This window comes from Fistularia commersonii, chromosome 7 (genome assembly GCF_037954325.1).
Source record: "Fistularia commersonii isolate RoL2024-O1a breed Wild chromosome 7, RoL_Fcom_v1.0, whole genome shotgun sequence".
NCBI classification, from domain to species: Eukaryota; Metazoa; Chordata; class Actinopteri; order Syngnathiformes; family Fistulariidae; genus Fistularia; species Fistularia commersonii.
This window is the reverse complement of record NC_141290.1, coordinates 6818675-6840518: the sequence shown is the minus strand read 5'-3', so window position 1 is coordinate 6840518 and position 21844 is coordinate 6818675. Positions and strand designations below refer to the sequence as shown.

At 47.3% G+C, this 21844-nt stretch overlaps 1 protein-coding gene and 1 long non-coding RNA gene across 3 annotated transcripts; one reads left to right on the top strand and one right to left on the bottom strand.

Annotated features, from left to right (window-relative positions):
* Window positions 1–1832: 1832 nt before the first annotated feature.
* Window positions 1833–15729, top strand: LOC147232539 (uncharacterized). 2 transcript variants are annotated; one of them, XR_015106374.1, is made up of 4 exons: window positions 1833–2078; window positions 5630–5702; window positions 6290–6409; window positions 15094–15729. It is a non-coding gene; the product is annotated as an uncharacterized LOC147232539 (long non-coding RNA). The 2 variants fall into 2 exon arrangements; XR_015106375.1 differs by lacking the exon at window positions 15094–15729 and adding an exon at window positions 8081–8294.
* Window positions 9325–21184, bottom strand: c25h12orf75 (chromosome 25 C12orf75 homolog). Its single transcript, XM_086149422.1, has 6 exons — window positions 20830–21184; window positions 18410–18434; window positions 15393–15428; window positions 14193–14275; window positions 13823–13856; window positions 9325–12216 (listed from the first exon to the last, which is right to left on the bottom strand). Exons 1-5 carry the CDS (start codon window positions 20870–20872, stop codon window positions 13852–13854), a joined length of 192 nt encoding a protein of 63 aa, XP_086005548.1. The 5' UTR covers window positions 20873–21184; the 3' UTR covers window positions 9325–12216; window positions 13823–13851.
* Window positions 21185–21844: the final 660 nt, after the last annotated feature.

Genomic DNA, 21844 nt, shown 5'->3' with positions numbered 1-21844 from the left:
AACATATGTACCCTACAGAGTAGCTTATTCACCATTTGATTGGCAGCAGTGAACGGGTTGTGTTTACAATCTCATATCAACTTTCTCTACACATAACAACTGTAGCACAAAAAAAGGACATTTCATTCAAAAAAAGCTATTGTGGTCTTAGCTTTACTTAGAAATGCAGTCCAAGCGCCGTTCTTTCAGAACAAAAGCATTAATAACTTTATAGATTATAGTTGTCATTGTCGTCCTTCCGTTTTAAATCTTTGTTTGTCGGTGAAGATTACTGCCGAGGAAAAAAGTCGTCCTTGTTCAATCCCGTTCCCCACTTATGTTTTGAGTTTTTTTAGGGCGATGTGCGTCTCCTCTCAGTATTCAAATTGCAAATGTGAAAATCCAGCAATTTTGAATAAAAAACTGGTGAAGTTAAATGAAAAATACCTTTATAATGCAAATCACTGAAAAATATAACCATTTAATTCTTTTTTTTTTCATTTTACATTTTTTTCTGTCCAAGATTGGCAAATTAGGCACAGCCTCTCCCGTTTGTTTTTGTGTCATGATTTGACAGTACCGTAATTTCCAGACTATTGATAACAAAATAAATATATGTGTGCAGACATAAGCCGCACCTGTCTATAAGCCGCAGGTGTCCACGTTGTAACATGAGATATTTACACAGATTTTTTTTTTTTCAACTTACATCCACAAATATGTACTGGTAATTTTTTTTTTTCCTGAACAGTGCATGAAAAAGATCAATAATAATGTGACGAGATCATTGTTTAAGCCGTAGTGTGAAAAAAGTAGTGGCTTATAGTTCGGAAATGACGGTATTTGGTACTGAATGGAGAGCAGTGGGTGAAAGTTGTGAGGGAAAAGGAGATATAAATGAACTGTTACTGCTGGAAAACATTCCTGAATGCAGATATCAGCCATTCTTTTAGTGTCCAATGTGCGGCTGATTGTTCCACACAAACACACACACATTTGTGTGTATGCGTTTGTGTTAAATGAACAGAAAGAAGACACACACACACACACACACACCGCCGTAGATCCGCTGCGCAGCATGTATTTTTATGAGCTGATTCACACCTTGACAGACTTTATAAAACACGAGCTGTGCATCGGACAGCCAAGTAAAACGCTTCAATATCTGTGTGTGTGTGTGTGTGTGTGTGTGTGTGTGTGTGTGTGTGTGTGTGTGTGTGTGTGTGTGTGTGTGTGTGTGTGTGTGTGTGTGTGTGGGTGTCCGCCCAGGTGCACCTCCACGGGCACAGGTAATCATCGGCAGGGTGGTAATGACAGGGTGAGACTTTCGGAGCTGTGCACACACACCGAGAACACAACAGTTTTACGCACGCACCGACGGTCCAATTAGAGCGGGCGGGGGGCGGGGCCAAGCCGACCACGTAGGCGCTTTCACACCTGCGCTTCTATGCCTTTGCTCACCCGTGAAAGATCTGCCCTTCCTCGCCTTCCCCTTTTGCCTTCGGCTGCTCTATCCGTCGTGGTAAACAGGTGTGTATATGTGTGTGTGTGTTTGTGTGTGTGTGTGTGTGCTGAGGTCGTCCCAGTGGAAAGGGTGTGGCAAAGGCACTGGCACATTGTGTCCTCAGTAGAAAAAGCAAATTCAGAAATATACACAAACACACACACACACACACATACACACACACACACACGGCTCAACCCTATACTTAGTCCTGGGCTTGTTTTTTTTTTCCACTGAAAAATTTCCCACCGGGCGATGTCAGGAGTGCAGCGGTGCAAACGGCGAGCGGATCCGGCCCGCCGTCTAGCCAGGATGTCATTACGAGATACCAGCGTCACCACACGCTATTTTTAGCCCCGTCCCTCCCGGGGGGTTGGACCGCGTCGGCCCGCCGCCGGCGAGTTTTCACCTAGCGCCCGTGACCTGCGGGTCGGACGTGTAACCTCGCGCCATCTGGCTGCAAAACGCCCGTCCTCTCGCTTTTACCTTCTCTCCCTCGATCTCGATCTTCGGATTATTATGAAATGAGGCGCGGACGGGAAGTGGGTGTGAACGCCGCCGCGGGGCCTCGGCCGATCGGACGAGCCAGATAGAGGTGAGAGGATGCGGGGAGGACAGTTGCGGCTTGGCAAAGGTCTGGCGCTCTGCTGCCGCAGCCACGCTGCTGGGTTTTATGGAGTGAGAGTGAGAGGGAGAGAGTGATCATTATGGTATAATTAGAGGACCGTGTGTGTGATTGTTTTCCCGTTCCCTCGAGCAGCTCCACCATTAGAGGAGACGTGAACCTATTCTGAAGATTAGCTTAGCATTCATTTATTCATCATTCACTCACTCGATCATTAGAACTACCAAACGCCCCAAATCACGAACGAATCCGCCGACAAAACAGAGTTTTTAATAACATTTTGAACAGCCTCGCTGCGCCAACACACAAGCAAACAAACTCACGGGCTTTCAGTGTTGCGGTGCTGTAGTGTAGCTGCATTTGTGCGTGCTACTCTGCGTTGTTTACATCGTTCATTATTGTGCTTTTTTTCAGAAAGCTCACCCCTCATTATGGCTCCCAAAAAGATGCGAGTGCTTGTGGTGTCAAGAAGAAGAAGCTAAGAATTACAGTCAATCTGTAAAAAGAAATAATAGTTAGCGGTGAGAGCGGTGTTGGTGTTACAGATTTCGCCGAGCACTACGACACGGCTAAGTCTACCATCTGTGAAATCATCAAGAACTAAGATGCGCTCAAGAGAGCTGACGTGTTTAAAGGGCGACTGCGCTAAGGAAGGAAAGTTCTCAAGCCTTAGAAGAACTAGAAAAGTTGTTAGTTTGGATGAATGAAAGACAGCTAGCTAGGGATAGCATTAGCATTAGCGTTAGCGAGGGTCTCATGTGTGAGAAGGCTTTACTTACTTTTGTGCAAGTGCTGGCAAGAAGAGAAAGAACACCAGAAACACAGTAACAATTAAAGTAATCTTTTAATTCCTGTCTGTATTTTTGCCACAAATAAACCCATAAAAAGTGCATAAAAGAGTGCAGGATGTTTTGGGGTCTGGAGAACAGATTCACGGAGTTTACATAGATTTCAGCGGGAAACATTGATTGGGTTTGCAAATAGACTCAAAGAACCAATTAAATGAATAAGTTCAGGTTCTACTGTACAACCATTAACCCTCTGATTCACAAATCTGGACAATGTTGGGTCTTCAATGTACCCCCTTAATGTTTTCTGACAGCGAGAGGAGCCCGGAGAGGAACCCCATGTAGATACAGGGAGAACGTGGAGACTCCACACAGAAAGGCCCTCCGTGGGAATCCAACCAGCGCCCGTGGAAGAACCGCTAACCGCTGCGCCACTAGCTGTGTTTTTTCCCTTTTCAACCCCATATCCCCTCCTCCCTCGCCATTTGTGTTTAGCCTCTCTGTCGGGGAAAACGTCGGACGGGTAAATTATCGACTGCGTTTACCATTTGGTGCCGTCTGATCACACGCATTTCAGTCCTCTGCTCTGACGGCGGTCCGAGGCGTGCCTCGCAGACCCTCTAGGCCGACAGGGATAATTGATGGTTCTTTGCGGGTAACGTTCAGCCATTAGATCGATTAGCTGGAGCGCCCTGGTCGGGATCTGCATTCCCTCACCGAGCCCCGCCGACAAAAGAGGCGCCCGTCCAAGGAGTAGACAAGGACAAACGACAAGAAACAATAGAAACGAGTCTACTTCAGAAATGGGCTTTTAAAGTTGTGGTAGTTTCTTCCCAAGACCAGATGCAATGGGTCCTCCTCTCCACTAGGGGGCGCTCCATTTAGCGTCATATTGTGCACAGACAACACTGCAAGGTGGTGATTCCGGAAAACAAGGCATCAAAAATGTAGATTTAAAAATAAGAATGTTTCTATCTGGCACAGAAAATTTAAAAACAGAAGGAGATGCTTAAAAAACAATGATGGGATTGAAAAGGAACTTTGTTAGGCTAAATGTTTAGTACATTTAGCCTACATTTAGTACACGAGGAGGACATAGAGGGACCTTCTTGCCGCGGGGAGGAGGAGCTAGGATGGAGCTGCGTACCGCTCCATTCTTTCAACTACTCGCCATATTTTCGCAAGCGCACAATAGGCTGCATGGCTGTTAGCATACAGTCCTACTGTCCCATTAAGACTTCGGTTTTGTTCTGCCTTTTAGCAGAAATGCTTCCGTATTAGCAAAAACTAGCGTGGGTAAACCTCAACACCCTTGGTCAGTTGTGTTTGGTTTTGATTTGAAGGACTCTCTTTTTCCTAAAACATTGCTCCCTCTTGACATGTAATTCAGATTCGCAAAATTGGGGGCCCCCAAATGGCGAGAAACGGCCCTGCTCGGAACAGGTACATTTTCTAGACGGAGGAATTTTGAGAACTTCCCGGCTCCTTGGGAGTCCGGGGGAGGCACCAGTCCCGGCGTTGGTCATAGTGAAGCTTGCGCCCGCCGCAAAGAAAAAGCCCCCCGGAATCTGATTATGGGAGGTGTTTGACGGTTAGAAACTCTCTGGAAAGCGGTGCTAACACGCCTTGGTACCCTGACGGATAAAAATATCTGTAGCTTCTGGCTAAATAGCGCAAACTGTAAATGGGACGTGGTCGTTTCAGGTCAGGCTTTGTTTTGCCAGCCTCAAAAATAACTCAGATGTTTCCAAAGATAGGAGTTGAGAGGGCGATTAGCATGTCGGAAATGAAATGATTGGTCTGTCGCGTTTTTTTCCCCGAGTCTGATCAAACATCGGAAGCTTTTTATCAGCCATTTCTTTGGAGCCGGACCTGGACGGGCCCTCGACCGGAACGGGTCCGCCGGGTAAACATCAAGGCTCTGCTCAGGAAACAGGAAGCGAGCACTTGGGAGGACCACGAACGGCAAATCGATTTTTTTTCTCCATGGAACGACGAAGCGGAATTCGAGCAGCTGCGACGCCGTGCTAACAGACACCAGATTAGATGCTTGTAACTTCAAATTCTCACAAGTTTGTAGCCTCGCTGGGTGCAAATAGCATCCAAGCTATGTATGCGCATGTGCGCGTTCGCGTCTCTCTCCTGACAGCTTGCCTCGATTAGCCTCTGCGGTGTGTGTGTGTGTCTGTGTGTGTGTAGCCACTTTGCTAATGAAAGACAAGGAGCTGGGTCCGTCGCTGCTGCGCGGGAATTACAAGCACGACGGTTTACACAACAACCGTTGGCGTTCGTTAGCGGGATTAGACGGCTAACTAAATCACCGCTCGGGTCTGTCATCCCAAAACCTAAACACCCTCTCTGGGCTCCGTCCCTCCCCCCCTACGCCAACAATAACATCTCGGACTTCAAACGCTCCATCTGTAACCCCGACCCCCGGGTGCGAGCCCCTCTCTCATCGACCCCTATCCCAGAGCGAGAGGTTGCCGAGGGTGACGGACCCCATGCGGAGGCGCAGCTGTGGGATGATTTATTACGCGGCTAATTGTCGGGTGAGAGGGGATCGTACCCACGGGCCGCGAGTGCCGCTCTGATTATGGGTTCACCTGCTATCAGATCGTAGCATACATGTCGTAGCTCCGCCCCCTCCGGCCCCCCGGGGCCACTCAGGGGCCACGTAGGAAGAGGTCAGCATGCCGGGGCAGAGGGATTGACGCTCTATTGGTGTAATTACAGGTCGTTCGTTTGCAGGACTTCCTGTGACAAGAGGACAAACAGCTGCAGGATGTCCAACCCTGGATGCCGATTGGTTAGTAATTCATTCATTCATACTCATTATCAATGCCGAAGACGTCTATGAGGAGGTCTCAGTCCCCATCCGAGAGGTCATCCGGAGCACCGGCTCTGTGGGCGTTCTCTCTATTCTAAATATTCTCCTGCCTGTTGTGATAAAAGGCCAAAAGCCCATCCTGGAGGACATCTCCAACGCCATCTCCAGTGTCGTGCTGATTTACCACCTAGCGTTCAACCCTTCACTCTGTCATTCAAAATTCACCCTTTCACCGTGTTGCTCGCTGATTGGTTATTCGAATGTTTCTTTTTCTTTTTCGGCAGACTGATAAATCTATTTGCGTGCTCAATTTAAAGACACTCGTTGCCATGGTTACATTTAAAGCTCCAGGCCGCCGCTGCGGAATGACGATCCGGAAACGTCGCGCTCCATGTGGCATGTTATTTTTACGCATCCCGCAAAACACACAGTTGTCTTAAGGACTTGGGGCGTGGGGAGCAAATGTCACGACCTTTGACCCCGCCCCCCACTTCCCCCTCCAGTTTCCACCTGTTACTGCAACAGTCTTATAAGTGGAAGTAATTGGAGCCCCTGCTTCTCCACAGAGACGGACAAGATCAATGAATCAGTGAGAGGGTCAGCGGTGGCTGATGGATGGGCCCTGAGCTCCAACCACTGCTTTAAACCGGACCTCCAACCACTTCATGGTCGATCTTCAACAGCTGGTAAGATTTTAAACTATTCGGTAACCTCGCGTTTACTTGTGATGGACGTGTGACGCCGCCTTAGATACTCTAATTTTAGGTCTAGTTCTAGACAACGCGGGATTTAGTGACAATATTTTTGGGGGCGAAAACCCAACCATCTCCGTGTCCATGGAGAGGCCGCAGTCGATTGCCATGTGTGCGGGTCGACCATAACAACAACGGCCGACTTCAGAGTACCCCTAAGTACTGCTCGCACTCCTCATTCTGCTGAACGCAAAGTGTCGCTATGCAGTCGGCTGCAAAAACAACGGCGGACTCCAGAGTCCCGCTCCTGCTCCTGGTCCTTGCTCCGTGGACTCTACCGATGCCTCCTTAGCAAAGTGTGGATTTACTCCACCTCCTCGGAGTTCAAGGTCACCAAGAATGAACTCCAGCTCCGTGCCGTCCGTTCAAATACAAGATCGCCAGCCAATGTTGTGTTTACATTTGCCGTTGTCATGGTGCTGAGGCAAAGTGTTTTGGGGCGTCACAAAACCACAGCGGCAACTACTGGCCCGGCATGTGTACTGCAGTGTCTCCGGTGCGACGGGTCAATGGCCAAGCGCTGGCGGGCCGACCATAACGGCATTGGCCGACTCCAAATTCTGCTCCATGCAAGCGCATTTCAGTCCATCATAAAAATCATAGCGCCACCTACTGGCCCGGCAGGGAAACCGAAATGTATACAAGTCTCAACGGGAATTTTCAACGAACTCCGTCTCTCGCCCGATCACCCGGATAGTTTCCGACCCCCTCCGTAACCCCGAGAGCAGGATGAGCGGCGTAGATGATGAATGAACAGAAGTTGTACCCCACTGTGGAATTTAAACAGCAGATATAGTGCACTTCTCTCCATAAAGGCGGTGTTGGCTGAAGACCTTGAGTAACCACAGGTGAGGGTCCGGATGACGCCCTCCAGGCTTCGACTCAAGTCGGAAATATATCTTTAATTTTGTTAGTGTCTCCTCCCTTTCATTCTGCATGAGAGGTCTTTACTGGGTTCTGCTGGTCCGAGGCCTGCAAGCAGCCAGATGATTTATAGCCCGGAGCGTGCACACACACACACACAGTTTGCTCCATGAGCTATAAAAGGCAAATGAGAGTGCGATGTCCAGATCCCGCACGCTATATTAACCCGCATTCTTTCCGAGAGCGTGGGGCGGCTGCCCGCGCCGGCAGAGGTGAAACGGGCGAGCCTTCAAAACCCCCGACCGAGAACTCACGTGAAGGGCAGATGGCGGCGGAGGGTCGGGGTTGCGGCCTCAGCGCACTGTATACAGAGCATTCCTCGGGTGCTTGGACGACCTAGAAAGCAAAAATGACAGCAAAGTTATGTCTAAAAAGTAAAAGTTATTCATTTAATGCCGGAGTGCCTACCTTTGCGCGGAGGTGGAGACAGCCGTGGGCGCACATCTGCAGAGAGCGTCTCCTCGCCCTGGAATTTCACATGAGGAAATTAGCTTGAAATGCGCTTTAGGAATCACTTAACATGTTTTATATATACATACTTATACATACACTTGCACAAAAAATGCAAATTCATATCAAGGATTGAAGGCAGATTAGCAGTGGATTTGTGCTTTGAAGATTTATTCTTTTAATTTTCTTTCTTTTTTTTTTTTTATATAATGGTGCCCAATCCCAACCCAGTCATCTAATGATCTGGACCGCAACTCTAAGATGATCCACACCAAACCAGGAGCCAGAAAACACCTCGGATAGATCCCTTCTCGACGCGGTTGGCCCTCTGCTTCCACCGGTAGAAGGAAAGCGAGACAGTGGGGGTTACGAGGGCTAGCGCTAAAACCACTAGCACTAACAACTACATGCTAACAGCTGAAATGCTACAGTAATAGCTTTGATATTCACAAAGAAAAATGGCGTGCGGCAGGCGAGACGCTGCAGTAGATCAAGCCACGCCCCCTGAGAATCTGGCCAATGAGAGAGCCCAGGGAAGACGTCACCGGGGGCTAAGCTAATGCTAACGGTAAGCTTGAAAACAGGCGTGTCACACTTATTTTATCAAGAAGCAACACTAAGTCCAAATTTTTCCTTCGTTTTAGTGGAAAGGAGGTGAACAGGTAAATTATAAAAATCTTCAATGTAATGAACTGTTCCTCTACAAAAATACATGACGAATTAACATTAAAAATGACTATTAAAAAAGAATTGAGTAAATTACACCCTAAAAATATTGTTGCGTTAAAAGAGAAAATCTCGTCACTGTGGTAAAATTTGCCTCTAGAATTGATCAGAAAATTGATTGGTAGCATGTACAAGAGGAGGGATAATGTTAACAAGGCTAATGGTGGCTATTCTGGTTATTGAAACAATCTTTTTAATTTTGCTTTTTTTTTTTTTGCTATCGTTTTTGTGGTTTTTATAGAACTAAGAAAAGAAAAGCTAATTTTAACGATGTCACTTGAGGTTTTTTCATCAAAAAATAATTTTGTTTTCAAATTTTGAAGCAAAAAATACATTGCAAAGTTCCTTTTTCATTTTTTCCTCGCCCGTTTCTTTTTTTTTTTAATCTCACTGGATAAAACGCACTAACACAAAGATTTGATTTCAGTCAGGGGGCCACGAAATATCGTTCCGAGGGCCGCAATCGGCCCGCTGAGACCCCTGCTTTATGAAATATGTTTGAAACCTGTTCTTAAACAAAGAGAGGATGCGATCAGAAGATGGTTCCTCAGAAGAGAAGTTGCTTTCAAAGACTCCAGGGACCCTGAGTGGCCCTCGGTCCAGGGAGCGTAGAGAGTCAAAGAAACCTTCGGAGGAATTAGGGTACTATTTCGATAAGAATTAAACTGAGAAAACATCCCGGTCGTATTTCAAAAAGTACCGCCAAGGAAAACAGAAGTTATCTCCAGACACCTTCAACGCTCCTTCAGAAGCCCCCGAGGCGAAACAACCCGTCGGAAACAGAGTAGATGTTGCCGGCCGGAGATGCTTCCAGGACCAGAGGACCGCGTCCTCTCCGAAGCGCGGTTTCCTCACCGGCCTCTGGAATGCGACGGATGACGGATCTATTTTCCTACATTGTTTCACCTGCTCTAAACGGAACCACATGCTCACGGGGGGGGAACCGCCCCCTCCCTTTGTCCGTAATGGAAAGCACATGCAGAGCAAATCCGAAAGAGGGGACCCGAGCCGCTACAACTCTGGAGGAGGGGGGGGGTCAAATTTTCACCCGGTCCGAGTGGAAGGGCGATTATTGACTAGCCGACCCGCCGTTGCACATCCAGTTCGGTTCAGCGGGCGTCACCTCGGGGAAGCCAGGGACGTCCGCGAGGAACAGGCCACGGTCACATCCATCCCGACGTCTTAGAGCGATGCCTCGCGCCGCGGCGAAGATCGCATTACTAAAGAAGCGTATGAATTTCACATTTCAGAGATAAGCGGCCGTGATCCGGGTGTTCGTCGTTCGACAAAACGTTTACCAGGATTATATCCTCGATTTCCAGAAAGAAACCTTTGACCTCAATGTACAGACGCGCAAACACATTCTCCAGTGCGACATCACGAAATGAGTGTGTGCTTCCGTTTGGCGCAATCGCGCACGTAAAACACCGGCAGCATTTTGTATTCAGCAACCCTCCGCTCGGCTTGAGTTCACAGGGGCCACAGAGCGGCTGACATGGGAAAGTTGGCAGAATTCTTTTTTTTTTTTTTTTGTTCCACCATAACAGTGATTAGCACCCTGTTAGAGTTATTGGGCTATATTAGCAACCCTGGCGCCTCAGATTAGCGCAGCCCTGCGTGCTGGCTTTCACCCTTTCATTACCAAGTAGGCTGTTTTAGAGGCGCTGCAGAAGCCCCGGGGGCAGGGGAAGGGCATGCTTCTCATTTTTCATGGACAAGGGGGGAATGTAGACATCAACCAAAAGCAGAACGTATGTGTGTGTCCTGCCAGATCCTTCCGGGAGCCGGTCTGAAATTTTAGCTTGTGATGTAGTGACATCTCGTGGTGATCTGTAGACCTGCGTCCAAACAAATGCGCAATTTCATGATTCATCCTCGCGTCTGAGTGTCTGCCTTTATTTGGATGTTTTTCTTTCTCTTTCACATCAATAAAACAAGGGATCGATCTGAACGCGGCCATTTATTCATTGTCCAACTGATGTCATTCCACTATAATCCGCTTTACTTGTCCGGAAAAAGAAAAAAAAACCCGTTGACTGTCAGAAAGAACGAGAGAGCTTGCTTACCTCATTAAGTTTGCGATGCCCTTTGCGGTGTGACGCGTCCCCGTGCAAAAAGCAATACGTTTAAGTGCCAGTGAAAGCCTCCCGCTATTAATCGGGTAATTGCCGTGTCCTTCAAGTTCAACTCCTTGTCCTGCGGATTCTGCAAACGGCCCCTTTTCGGAGGATCGTGACCATCACCGTGATCGGCCTCGGCGCGCACGCCGGCCGGCACGTAGCCGGTTGAGGTTAAAAACAGTTCAAATATTAATATTCACCGCATTTTACATATTAAACCGTGTGCATGTCTCCCCCTTCCCTCGGCCCGGCATGGAAATCACGATCGATCGTTGCGCAATCGCCCGAGTAAAGCCATCGAGGACGGTGTTTTTCATTTCATTTAAAGATTAAAAAACATACTTTTTACTTTCGTCCTGGGTCAAAAGGCCACTACTGCCCCTGGTCTCCATACTGAGCAGTGAGACAGTCCATCCAGAGTGAGGAAACTCTACTTCTGTACACTCTCGTTCATGTTGTACCGCAATTCTACGGTTTCTTGAATAGGTGAACGGGATGAGCACAACCAGTAACCATAACGGATAATATAAAAGTTTTTAATCATAAATAAGTGAGGTGGTTGAACACAGATGAGGTGGAGTTTGTGTAAACAGTGACGGCGAGTGGAGGACGTCCTCCTAAACAGGAAGTCGCGGGGGGGGGGGGACATTCAAACGGCTCGCCCTCGACCCGGCGGCCTTCGTCTCGAACGGGAACGACGGGCGGAAAAGGGCAGAGCGAGGATGATGAGAGCCGGGGAGACAGAGGCCGAAACCGGAGGTCGGGACCGTAAGGAGGAGGGAACCCCACCAAAATGAGACGTCTCGAGCTGAAAACTCGAGCTTTGAAAACTCCAACCCTGGATCGCTTTCACCCGTTCATGTGGCGACGGCCTTGTGAACACATTCAAGCTAACATATAAGAAGCTGAGATAAGAGGGAGGTGTGTGTGTGTGTGTGTGTGTGTGGGAACATTCGCCTTCACACTTTCATATTTCAGAAATGTAATTTGAAAAACAAAGGAATCTATTTCTTTGGACAAAAGGCTGAGATGAAGGGGTGAGAGAGCATCAGAGAGAGAGAGAGAGAGAAAGAGGGTGACTTCCTGCTCTGACGTGATTGGTTCATTCGGTGACATCAAGAGCTTTGCCGGATGGATTAGAAGAACCTGAATGTGTCCAATCATCCCGATGCAGCTGCGGGTCCCTGATTTGGACAGACGATGCTTTCAGGTGCACGTGACCACATGAACAGTGATTCTTATTGCGGGTGTGACCCCCCCCCCCCCCTTGTCTCCTACTGAAGAGCATAATATACCAGAGCCAAGATGGCTGCTAACTTGCTCCTTCAGCGTCCATTTTTCTTCAAGGGCTTCATTCATTTTTGCAAACTGACTAGTTATTATAAACGCTGTCCCCGGAGGACTCCGCCATCCCTGAGCCTCCAGAGTGTCGGCGAGTCGTCCAGGTCCGTTGCATGGCTCAGCGTGAGGGTGGTCGGCCTGCAGGTGCGAGGGTCTGGAGATGAGGAGCGCCGGAGGATCCTGGCAAAAACAAAGGATGAAGTTCGGACAGTTTTTTTTTTTTCCCCAAACGAGTGTCGGAAAAAACTCCACACAAACACAACACAGATTAGCGGCCTGGTACCACAACATCCATACCAGGATGCAAGTGGGTCCTTGAAGGCCTTGAGCGAGTCATTAACTGGGCGTCTTTGAGCCTGCTAAGTCCCGTTCCCTGGTGGTGAGGAAGGGAAGGGTGACAGACAAGTTCCATCTCTTGCTGAGAGGTCTCAGAGAGGCCAGCGAAGAGCCTGGGAAAGATCTTTAATGGCACCATCATCACAACAGTGGACAATTGGCGCTGCCAGGTAAGTTCATGGCAGTCTGCTACCCCTCCTCTGGCCACTCCTGGTCTACTATGGCCAACTCACCACCACTGGAGGTCTCGAGAGAAAGGTAAGTGACTACCTGGTTGGGCCTACCGCAAGGCCTCAACAGCATAGCTTTGTATGGCAAAGAAGAACAACCTACAACTTCCCTTCAGTAGTCTGTCGCAGGACTTCATGGTTGCCCATGCAAGACAGGTGCTGCTGTGGAGGGACTCGAGGGACACCAAAATCTCCTCAACCGGGATTGAAGTGTGAACTGGTCACAAATGTTCTGGTAGGAGCAGCTGCGTCAGGCCGGGCAGGGCTCAGGAAGGAGAGGCGTCAGCTTGTACAAGAAGAGGTTCGAGCAGGATTGGAGGAGGCCTACTTGAGCAGGTCGGGATGAGGCGACAGGGGACGTGGATTGGGAGCAAGCACTGGACCAGAAGAACTCTTGGCCCAAGCTTTGGAAGGCAGAGCCGTTCCAGCCTGTCCTGTTGGGGTCTGGCAGAGACACCCGCCTGACCTCCGCTTGGCCTCTGCCTGGCCTCTGCTTCACTGGAGCACATCCTAAGCTGTTCCTCGAAAGCCCAAGAAGCAACAGCCAACCAAGCATACCGTCACCTTTGTTAAAGCTGGAGAAAAGCCACAACATCGCCCAAGCCAAGCAGGGGAGGCTCCTGACCACAGCTAGGGCCTGGCACCTGAAGGTGAACCTGGGCAGACAGCTTAAATTCCCACCACACTTAGACCGCACATGGTTCTCATGTCAGAATCAACAAGACAGGTGACAGTGCTGGAGTTCACTGTGCCCTGGGAAGACCGGATAGAGGAGGCATTTGAGTGGAAGAGGTTCAAGTATGAGGAGCTAGCAGGCAAATGGCGGAAGACTCTGTGCAACCTCATCGAGGTCAACGGCTATCAGGGTGTTTGGAATAAGGGGACCTCACAACAGGGAAACCACCAAAACACTGTTGACTCTACTGAGAAGGTGTCAAGATGGCTGTGGAGGGCGTCTGGTGTTGGAAGACCCGAAACACCCGATGAGCCTAGGTTACATCAGTAATGATGTGTCCAGGTTGCAGCAGAAAGTGTGTAACAAACCAACCTACACAGGAAGCCAATGGGAACCAATCAGCCAACCAGAGACCTTCTGGCTGTGAGGGGAGGGGCTAAACACCCTGTTGGGAGCGAATCATCAGCTTTTGGCAATGAACATGCTAAACAGGACTGTCACTGAAGAACCTTGTGTATGAAATGAAGGTATTAATGGTGATTACCTGTGTTGTGTTTTCTTTTTCGGCCGCTGCTAGTCTGTAAACAGCAGGGGGGAGACAGATTAACCAGCGTCGTTCGTCCATCACCACGACAACGGCGAGAAAACGGTGCTCGGCACCCCGGTTGGCGCTGGCAGGCGAGGGAACTCATGAATAACCATGGGTTATTGCAAAGAGAATTGTTCTCATTAACATGAAAAGGTCAAATAAAACCAGGGGGCAGGTATTGTGACATTATGGGATGTCAACTTGGCCATTAGGGATTATGTTAACCCCTCCCTCCCCGTGCTGCTTTCCTGACGGGGGGCCCATCAGCGTCACAGGGGCCGTCTTGACAGTTCTATTTTTGTTTGTTCGCCACGCTGGCGCTTACCTTTCCGTGTGGACGGCTTAGCCTGGCTGGCAGCCACGGTGGTCAGGTCAGCCGGGAGGCCCACGTACACGCCGCCGTAGTTCCTATGTGGAGAGATCGGGACGTCGGGAAGATGAGGAGGCAGAATTTTGCTCTTCGTCGCTGTCTGAGATCCAAACAGCCTCATTTGTTTGTTCACAAGCATACAACTTATGACCCCTCCTTGACCCCGGCGGAACGAGCGTGACGCGCGCCCGCCGCCGCCAATAAACCGACCAGGAGGCGTAACCAAGGCGACAGGTCCGATCAATCAAGCCATCACTCTCCGGCTGGAGTCAAAAATATTTAAGGAACTAGTTTGAGATGAATTGTGTTAAAGGTTACAATTAATGAACCCCCGACGATGCATCGGATAACATCCAGCGCGTGCGCTAACCTGCCGTTGATGCTCGCCGGCTGGTCACATGACCGCGCCACAGCCCAGCTCTGGGATCTCACCCCAGACCAGTCAATCACCGGGCCACCAAATAGAGACATACAACTATTCAACCCTTTCGTGCATGTAACACCTAAAGGAAAACTTAAGAGCGGGTTCCAAATTTCAAATACTTGGGTTTTCAGGAGCCTTTATCAATATACCGGGAGAAGCTTGGGTTGTTTTTCAGGAACAGAACCCGCTTCTCTCTCAGGGTTAGACAGAATTAGCAACAGTGACCTTCCTACTCAAATGTCTCAAATCCTTGGACCCTTTTTTTCCATTGGATACTGAGATTGGTCCCCTGTTGTCGTTTCACCTGCCGCTGTGAATTTTAGAGGCGAATGAGCTATTTTCCCTAAGTATGCACAGATACGCACACTGGCTAATGCTAATATATAAGGCTTTTTGTGTTTGATTCCAGCTAATTTGTGGTCTTTGTTGCAGAGAACGAGCAGACGTCCTTCCACGGATCGGAATCGGGAAAAAGAGCCTTCAGCTTCACACGCTACAGGCCGATTTGAAGCTCTGAGGTTCATGCATACCTATATTTATATAGGTATGCATGAACATGTAACATCGTTACGCAAGCTGGCGTCCTTTCTCCGCATCGGCGTCCCCTTCCCTCCAGGGGGCGGTCCCTGTCCGTCGAGCCCCGCCCCCTTTCCCTCTGATACGGCTCTCAACGCCATATTGGCCGTTAAATGCGAGGAGATAATAACGTCCGCTATCTGCTAACAGATTACCTTCTTTTCTCATCTTCTGCCAAGGGATCTTCTGTCCTGATGGAGAGAAACAAGTACATTAGGTCAGCGATGGCGCTGCTTTGTTTTCCCTCCTAGTCATCCCCAGAGCGGACATAAAGGTGTGCCGCCTGAATTTCCCCTGGTATTTCCCTCCCTGGAGTGACGGTGGAATTGACTTTTAAAACGCGTGATTCCATTAATCTCCCTTTAAAGTGTAAATCTTGCCGCTGTGTGATGTTTCTGCCGCGCAGCTTGGCCTTGTGAGGCGGCACAGATGGTTATCAAGGAGAACATGCGCAGACACACACACACACACACACACACACACACACACACACCGACAACGACAAACCATTCCAGGAAATGCTTTTGAAACACGGCCCCTCCCTCAGCTTTGATTCTGGCCAGCTCTGGACAGCAAAGGGCAACGTGTTGCCCGGACGACCGATGACTGACATTACATAAATTAAAAATGTAATTTTATTCTTACCACAAATTCCTCTTTATTTTATGAAATGCCCGAAACAACATTACAAGAACGTTGTATTATGATTACTTTTATTGGATTTCTAACACTTGTGTCTGTTATACTGCTGCTTTCAGCCAGAACGTTTGAAAATGCATCTTTTCACATACATACATAGATATTTTAGACATGAATATACATATATGTGTATGATATATACGTATATGTATATACACACCTACAGGACTGTCTCAGAAAATTAGAATATTGTGATAAAGTTCTTTATCTTCTGTAATGCAATTACAAAAACAAAAATATCGTACATTCTGGATTCATTACAAATCAACTCAAATACTGCAAGTCTTTTATTATTTTGATATTGCTGATTATGGTTTACATCTTAAGAAAACTCAAAAATCCTATCTCAAAATATTAGAATATCATAAAAAAGTATTTTTTGTTTTTTTAATCGCATTACAGAAGATAAAGAACTTTATCACAATATTCTAATTTTCTGAGACAGCCTTGTGCATACACACACATATATACACACTGTATTTCTATCTATCCATGTATAGTTGTGTTCAAAATAATAGCAGTCCAACATGACTTACCAGATCAATTCCTCTTTTTGGTTTAAATTGTATTATTACATGGCAAATAATTTACCAGTAGGTGTAGCAGAGTCAGAGAAACCAATAGACCCAACATTCATGATATGAACGCTGTGTAATTGAATATAATGTGAAAGGGTCGTGTTCAAAATAATAGCAGTGTGGCGTTCTATAAGTGCGGTCATTCATTCTGTGAAGAAACAGGTGTCATTCAGGTGGTCCTTATTTAAGGATGAAGCCAGGACATGTTGAACATGGAATTCTATCTAAAAACCTGAGAAAAAACGCGTTGGTTCAGAAGACCAACGTGCTTTCATTAAGACGTTGATATAAAGAAGTGCAGAAAATCATGAGCTGTTCAGCTAAAATGATCTCCAATGCTTTGAAAGCCAAACCAAAAAAAAAAAAAATGGAAGACTACCGTTCGAATGGATCGAACAGAGAACAGAGAACATATCCACTGGCCTAAAGAGAAATGGAGAAATATTTTATGGACTGATGAAAGTAAGATTGTTTTTTCTTGGGTCCAAAGGCCGCAGACGGTTTGTCAGACGACCCCCAAGCACTGAATTCAAGCCACAGTGCACTCTGAAGACCGTCAAGCATGGCGGTGCAAGCGTCAAGACTACTTATTTATCACGTACCAGGGATCGTGGATCAATTTGCTTCTAGCAAAAATACTTGAAGAGGTCATGCTGCCTAATGCTGAAGAGGAAACGCCCTTGAAATAGGTGTTTCAGCAAGACAACGGCCACAAAAACACCAGTCTTGGTTCCAGACCAACAAAATTAGGAATGCGGAGCGGCCAGCCCAATGCCCGGACCTAAATCCAATAGAAAATTTATGGGGTGACATCAAAAAGGCTGTTTCTGAGGCAAAAGCAGGAGATGCAGAGGAATTGTGGAAGATTGTCAAATCATCCTGGGCTGGAATACCTACTAGAAGTTGGTCGACTCCATCCAGCACGGATATGATGCAGTTCTCAAAAACAGTGGTTATACAACTAGATATTAGTTTACTGATTCACAGGAATGCTAAATATTTACATTTTTTCAGTTTATTGAGTAGATATTTGAGTTTTTAATGAAAAATGCAAACACTGCTACTTTTTGAACAGCCCAATATCATTTTTTCCTTCATTTTCTGTAAAGTAATTAAAAGAAATTGAAACTTTTTTTCTTAATGTTTGAAGGTGAAATATAATGTGCAGTGTTCCCAATGAACGGAAATAAAAAATATCAGGATTTTGAGCTTTGCTCGCCCTTTAAAAAACAATGCTATTACTTTGAAAACAGCTGTGTGTGTGTATATACATATATATATATATATATATATATATACATAAATATATATATAGACTGTATTTTATATACTGTAAAATTTTCTGAGGCTCATAAAGTCAGCATTTAGATTTCACTTTCACTTTTTGGGCCACTGCATATATATATATGTATATATATATATATATATATATATATATACACACAGCTGTGTGTGCCACTTTTTGTGAAAAAAGTGAAATCTAAATGCTGACTATGAGCCTCAGAAAATTTTACAGTATATATAATACAGTCTATATATATATTAATATATATATATCTGTATATATATATACTGTGTGTGTGTGTGTGTATATATATGGCCCAAATAGTGTCCCAAAAAACATATGAAAGCTGATTTTTTTGAGCCTCAGAAAATTTTACTTATTTCACTTGATGGTTAGCGGCATTGAACGAAGTCTAGCAGTGCTGCACAATAATGCAGCGCGTGTAAAAATGAGACGTTCAGACGTGGCTGCATTCGAAGGAAGCGCAGAAACGACTAGCGTGAACAGCTGCGGCGTCAGAGCAACACGGTGCGATCAGAAGCTGCAGAGCCCGCGGGTCGCGACGGGACGGATGATGGTAAAGGAGCTGTGAAATGATTTATGTACTCACACGTCTTTGGCGGCTTCGGCTGGCCCTGCAAGCAGAGGACAAGGAGAGAAGGGCCATTTGTCTCGGAGGCGACGGAGACGCTGCTATTAATTCCAGTTGGTGCGGGAACCCGTGGGCTGCGGTTCCCCCCCCCCCCCAACGGGCCGCCCTTCAACCACATGCACCCGACACACAATACTCATTCAAGTCAGGTTGTATTTCTTTTCATTCATTCATCATCTATCCTGCGCTCGGGGTCAGGGTTGGAGCCACTCGTTCATCTTCTTTTCTGCCAAAAATGCAGTTAAGCAAGGCACCTCATCCGTAAATGACGCTCAGGGTTGATCCGTGCAGAGGTCAAGATGTGCATGCATGACAGGGGTCTCAAACATTTTGGTCCGGGGGCCACAAACGGCCTAATTTGATGTCAAGGGGGCCCGGATCGGTAAAATCATTACCTAGGAGTAACACTAAGTTTTCCTTTGTTTGAGTGTAAAGGAGGTGAACAGGTAAATTCTAAAAATCTTTATATGTAATGAACTGTTGCTATTAGAAAAATACATGACTAATTAATATTGAAAATGTATGTTAAAAAAGAACTGCTGAAATTACACCCTAAAAATATTGTTGAGTTGAAGAAGAAAATCGTGTCACAGTGGGAAAATTTGCCACTAGAATTTATCCGAAAATGGATTGGTAGCATGTATAAGAGGAGGTGTAATGTTAACAAGGCTATTCTGGTTTTTAAATCAATCTTTTTAATTTTGCCTGTTTTTTCTTTGCTATCGTTTTTGTGGTTTGTATAAAGTAAAAAAAAAAGACCGTTTTAACAATGTCTCCAGACGTTTTTTCATCAAAAAATCATTCTGTTTTCAAATTTTGAAGCAAAAAATACTTTACAAAGTTACTTTATCATTCTTTTCTTGCCCTTTTTTTTTTTTAAACCCATTGTATAAAACCCCCAGATGCATGTGACAAGAAACGGGCGTGCCGCACCAACACAAACATTTGATATCAGACAGGGGGCCACAAAATATCGTTCCGAGGGCCGCAATCAGCCCGCGGGCCGCGAGTCTGAGACCCCTGACGTATGATGTAGACATTTTAATGCCATGCACGTTAACAATGCGTTCCTTGTGGTGGCGTGGAGCCCGTGCAATCTACAATCATCCCGGCCCCATTAAAAACAATCAGTTGCGCGTGGCGGTCGATTAAAGGAGCAGCACGTAGAATTAGACAGGATTTTTCAGCCGGATGGTTGGAATATTTGCGTCGCGTAAAAAGTTGCCTGCCTTTCCCGGCTGAGAAACTAAATTTTTTTGTCACGGGTTTGGCGTGTGCGACGCCGCAGCGCGTTCAGGTTCTGTTCCTTTGCAGCACATACGACCAGTCGCTAATGAAACAACAGTGCAAAGGGGTCACCAGGGGTTTTTACTTATTTATCCAATAGAATATTGGACAGGAAATCGGCGCCGTTGTGCAAAAACAGAGCGATTCCCTGCACATGTGAGGGCCGCCGGAGTCTGCTGACACAACACAGGGCCCCATTGAGAGGGTCGGACAAAAGTGCATTCATATCCGAGGGTGCACGATGCCGGCGATGAGCAGCGTAACGCCGGTGTTCCGAACTTGGAGAAAACGTTTCTTTCCGAGAGTCGGGACTCTTCCGCCTTCGCTTAGAGCCGACCCAGACTTTTATAGTGTCTCAAAAACCCATGCCACCCTCGGTGGAGAGGTCAATCCCCCCCCCAGATAATTTAATATAATTTCTAATTTCAATCTAATCGGAGATCAGAGCGGCGTGATTCAAACCAACCGTCGTCACGGAGAGAGATATCTGGAAGAGTGCGAGTGAGTCGCGCACAACAAGGGCTGCCTCTTAAATGTTGTGTGAGTGTGTGTGTGTGTGTGTGTGTCGAGGGGTAAATGTCAGCCGAAGTGCTCGCCTTCCTGCCCCGATATCCATGGAAACCGCCACAAACAGGAGACCGGGGAGAACACGACATGAGAGACCTGACAGATGCCAATCATGCAGACATCAGTGTGATTCTGATGGTTGCGGGGGAGATTCCGCATTGGTACGTTCCAGAGTTTTCTCAGTGTTGGTACATTCCAGAGTTTTCTGGGTGACTCAACCGCTGGTCAGTGAGGAGCAGGGGGAGACCCTCCACGCCGCAAGAGACCACCGGGAAAACCAACAGAGAACAAGCATGCAGGGGCTTTCACAAACAGTAACGCACTGGTGTGTGTGTGTGTGTGTGTGTGTGTGTTCATGAATGGAATCCACACATACACTCAAACACAAACAGATCTGAGGACACGCGAGGGTAACCCCGACACACTTCATCTACAGTCACATCACCTCCTACCTTCAGGTGTACACACACACACACACACACACACACATACATACATGCAACGATTCCTAATCAAACACTCACCCCCTCCTGATGCGCTGGTGGCCGAAGAATTGCCACAACCCATTTTGCATCGACGCAGCCACCGTCCAAGAGGAGTGTTCAACGCTTAGAAGGGGAAGCGAAGGATGGAGGGGAAGGGTGTCGAGAGGGAAGGTCACAGGAATGTCTCCCGCCGCTACGCCGGGATCTCCTTCAGGCGGTGTGAACCCCCCCCCTCCCCTGCAACGCAATGGAAAACTGAGAGTGCAGTGAAAGCATGGAGGGACAGGCTTTTATACACACTCACACACACACAAACACACACACATATCACGGGGGGACGAGCGAGAGAGGAGAGAGAGAGAGAGAGAGAGAGAGAGCGAGAGACAGGAAGATGCTCTATCCCCTCACATGATTTGCTCTTTTCCTACACCCTGACATGGTTGCCCGGGAAACCGGGGGGATAAGGAAGGAGGAGGAGGGTGGGGTAGAGCTCAGCCAATGGGGGAGCTCCGGTTCAATATGGATACGAGGGAAAGTTTAACGCATTTGAGAGGCGTGCACGCACACACACACATATCTCTTGGACGTCAATGAGCGTGACGGGTTAAAATAGTTCCGCCCTCCGTGGAGTCACGCCGCAGGATGTGCACAGTCACATGGGGACAGCAGCAGCTGGGCTGGAGATAACCCCTTTGGTTTTTGTTTACTATATGTGTGTGTGTGTGTGTGTGTGTGTGTGTGTGTCCGCGGTCCTATACAAGGATCACACTCTGTTCATTAAGCAGGAATTTTTCTGCACGAAATGAAATTAAATGAGGAATTCCAGCCGCTTGGAAAAAAGGATGACAAAAACAACCTTAAAAAAGTGCATTTTCTGTAGAAGATGAAAAGATTCAAAATCCACATGTCCATCCATCTTTCTACCGTTTATCCAGGATGGGGCTGAAGCTGAGAGCAGAGGGGGTCCAGATCTCCATCTCCACGGACACTTAGTCCAGCTCTTCTGAGGGATCCCGAGGCTTTCTAAGGGAGAGCCTGCGGAGAAAGCTCCTTC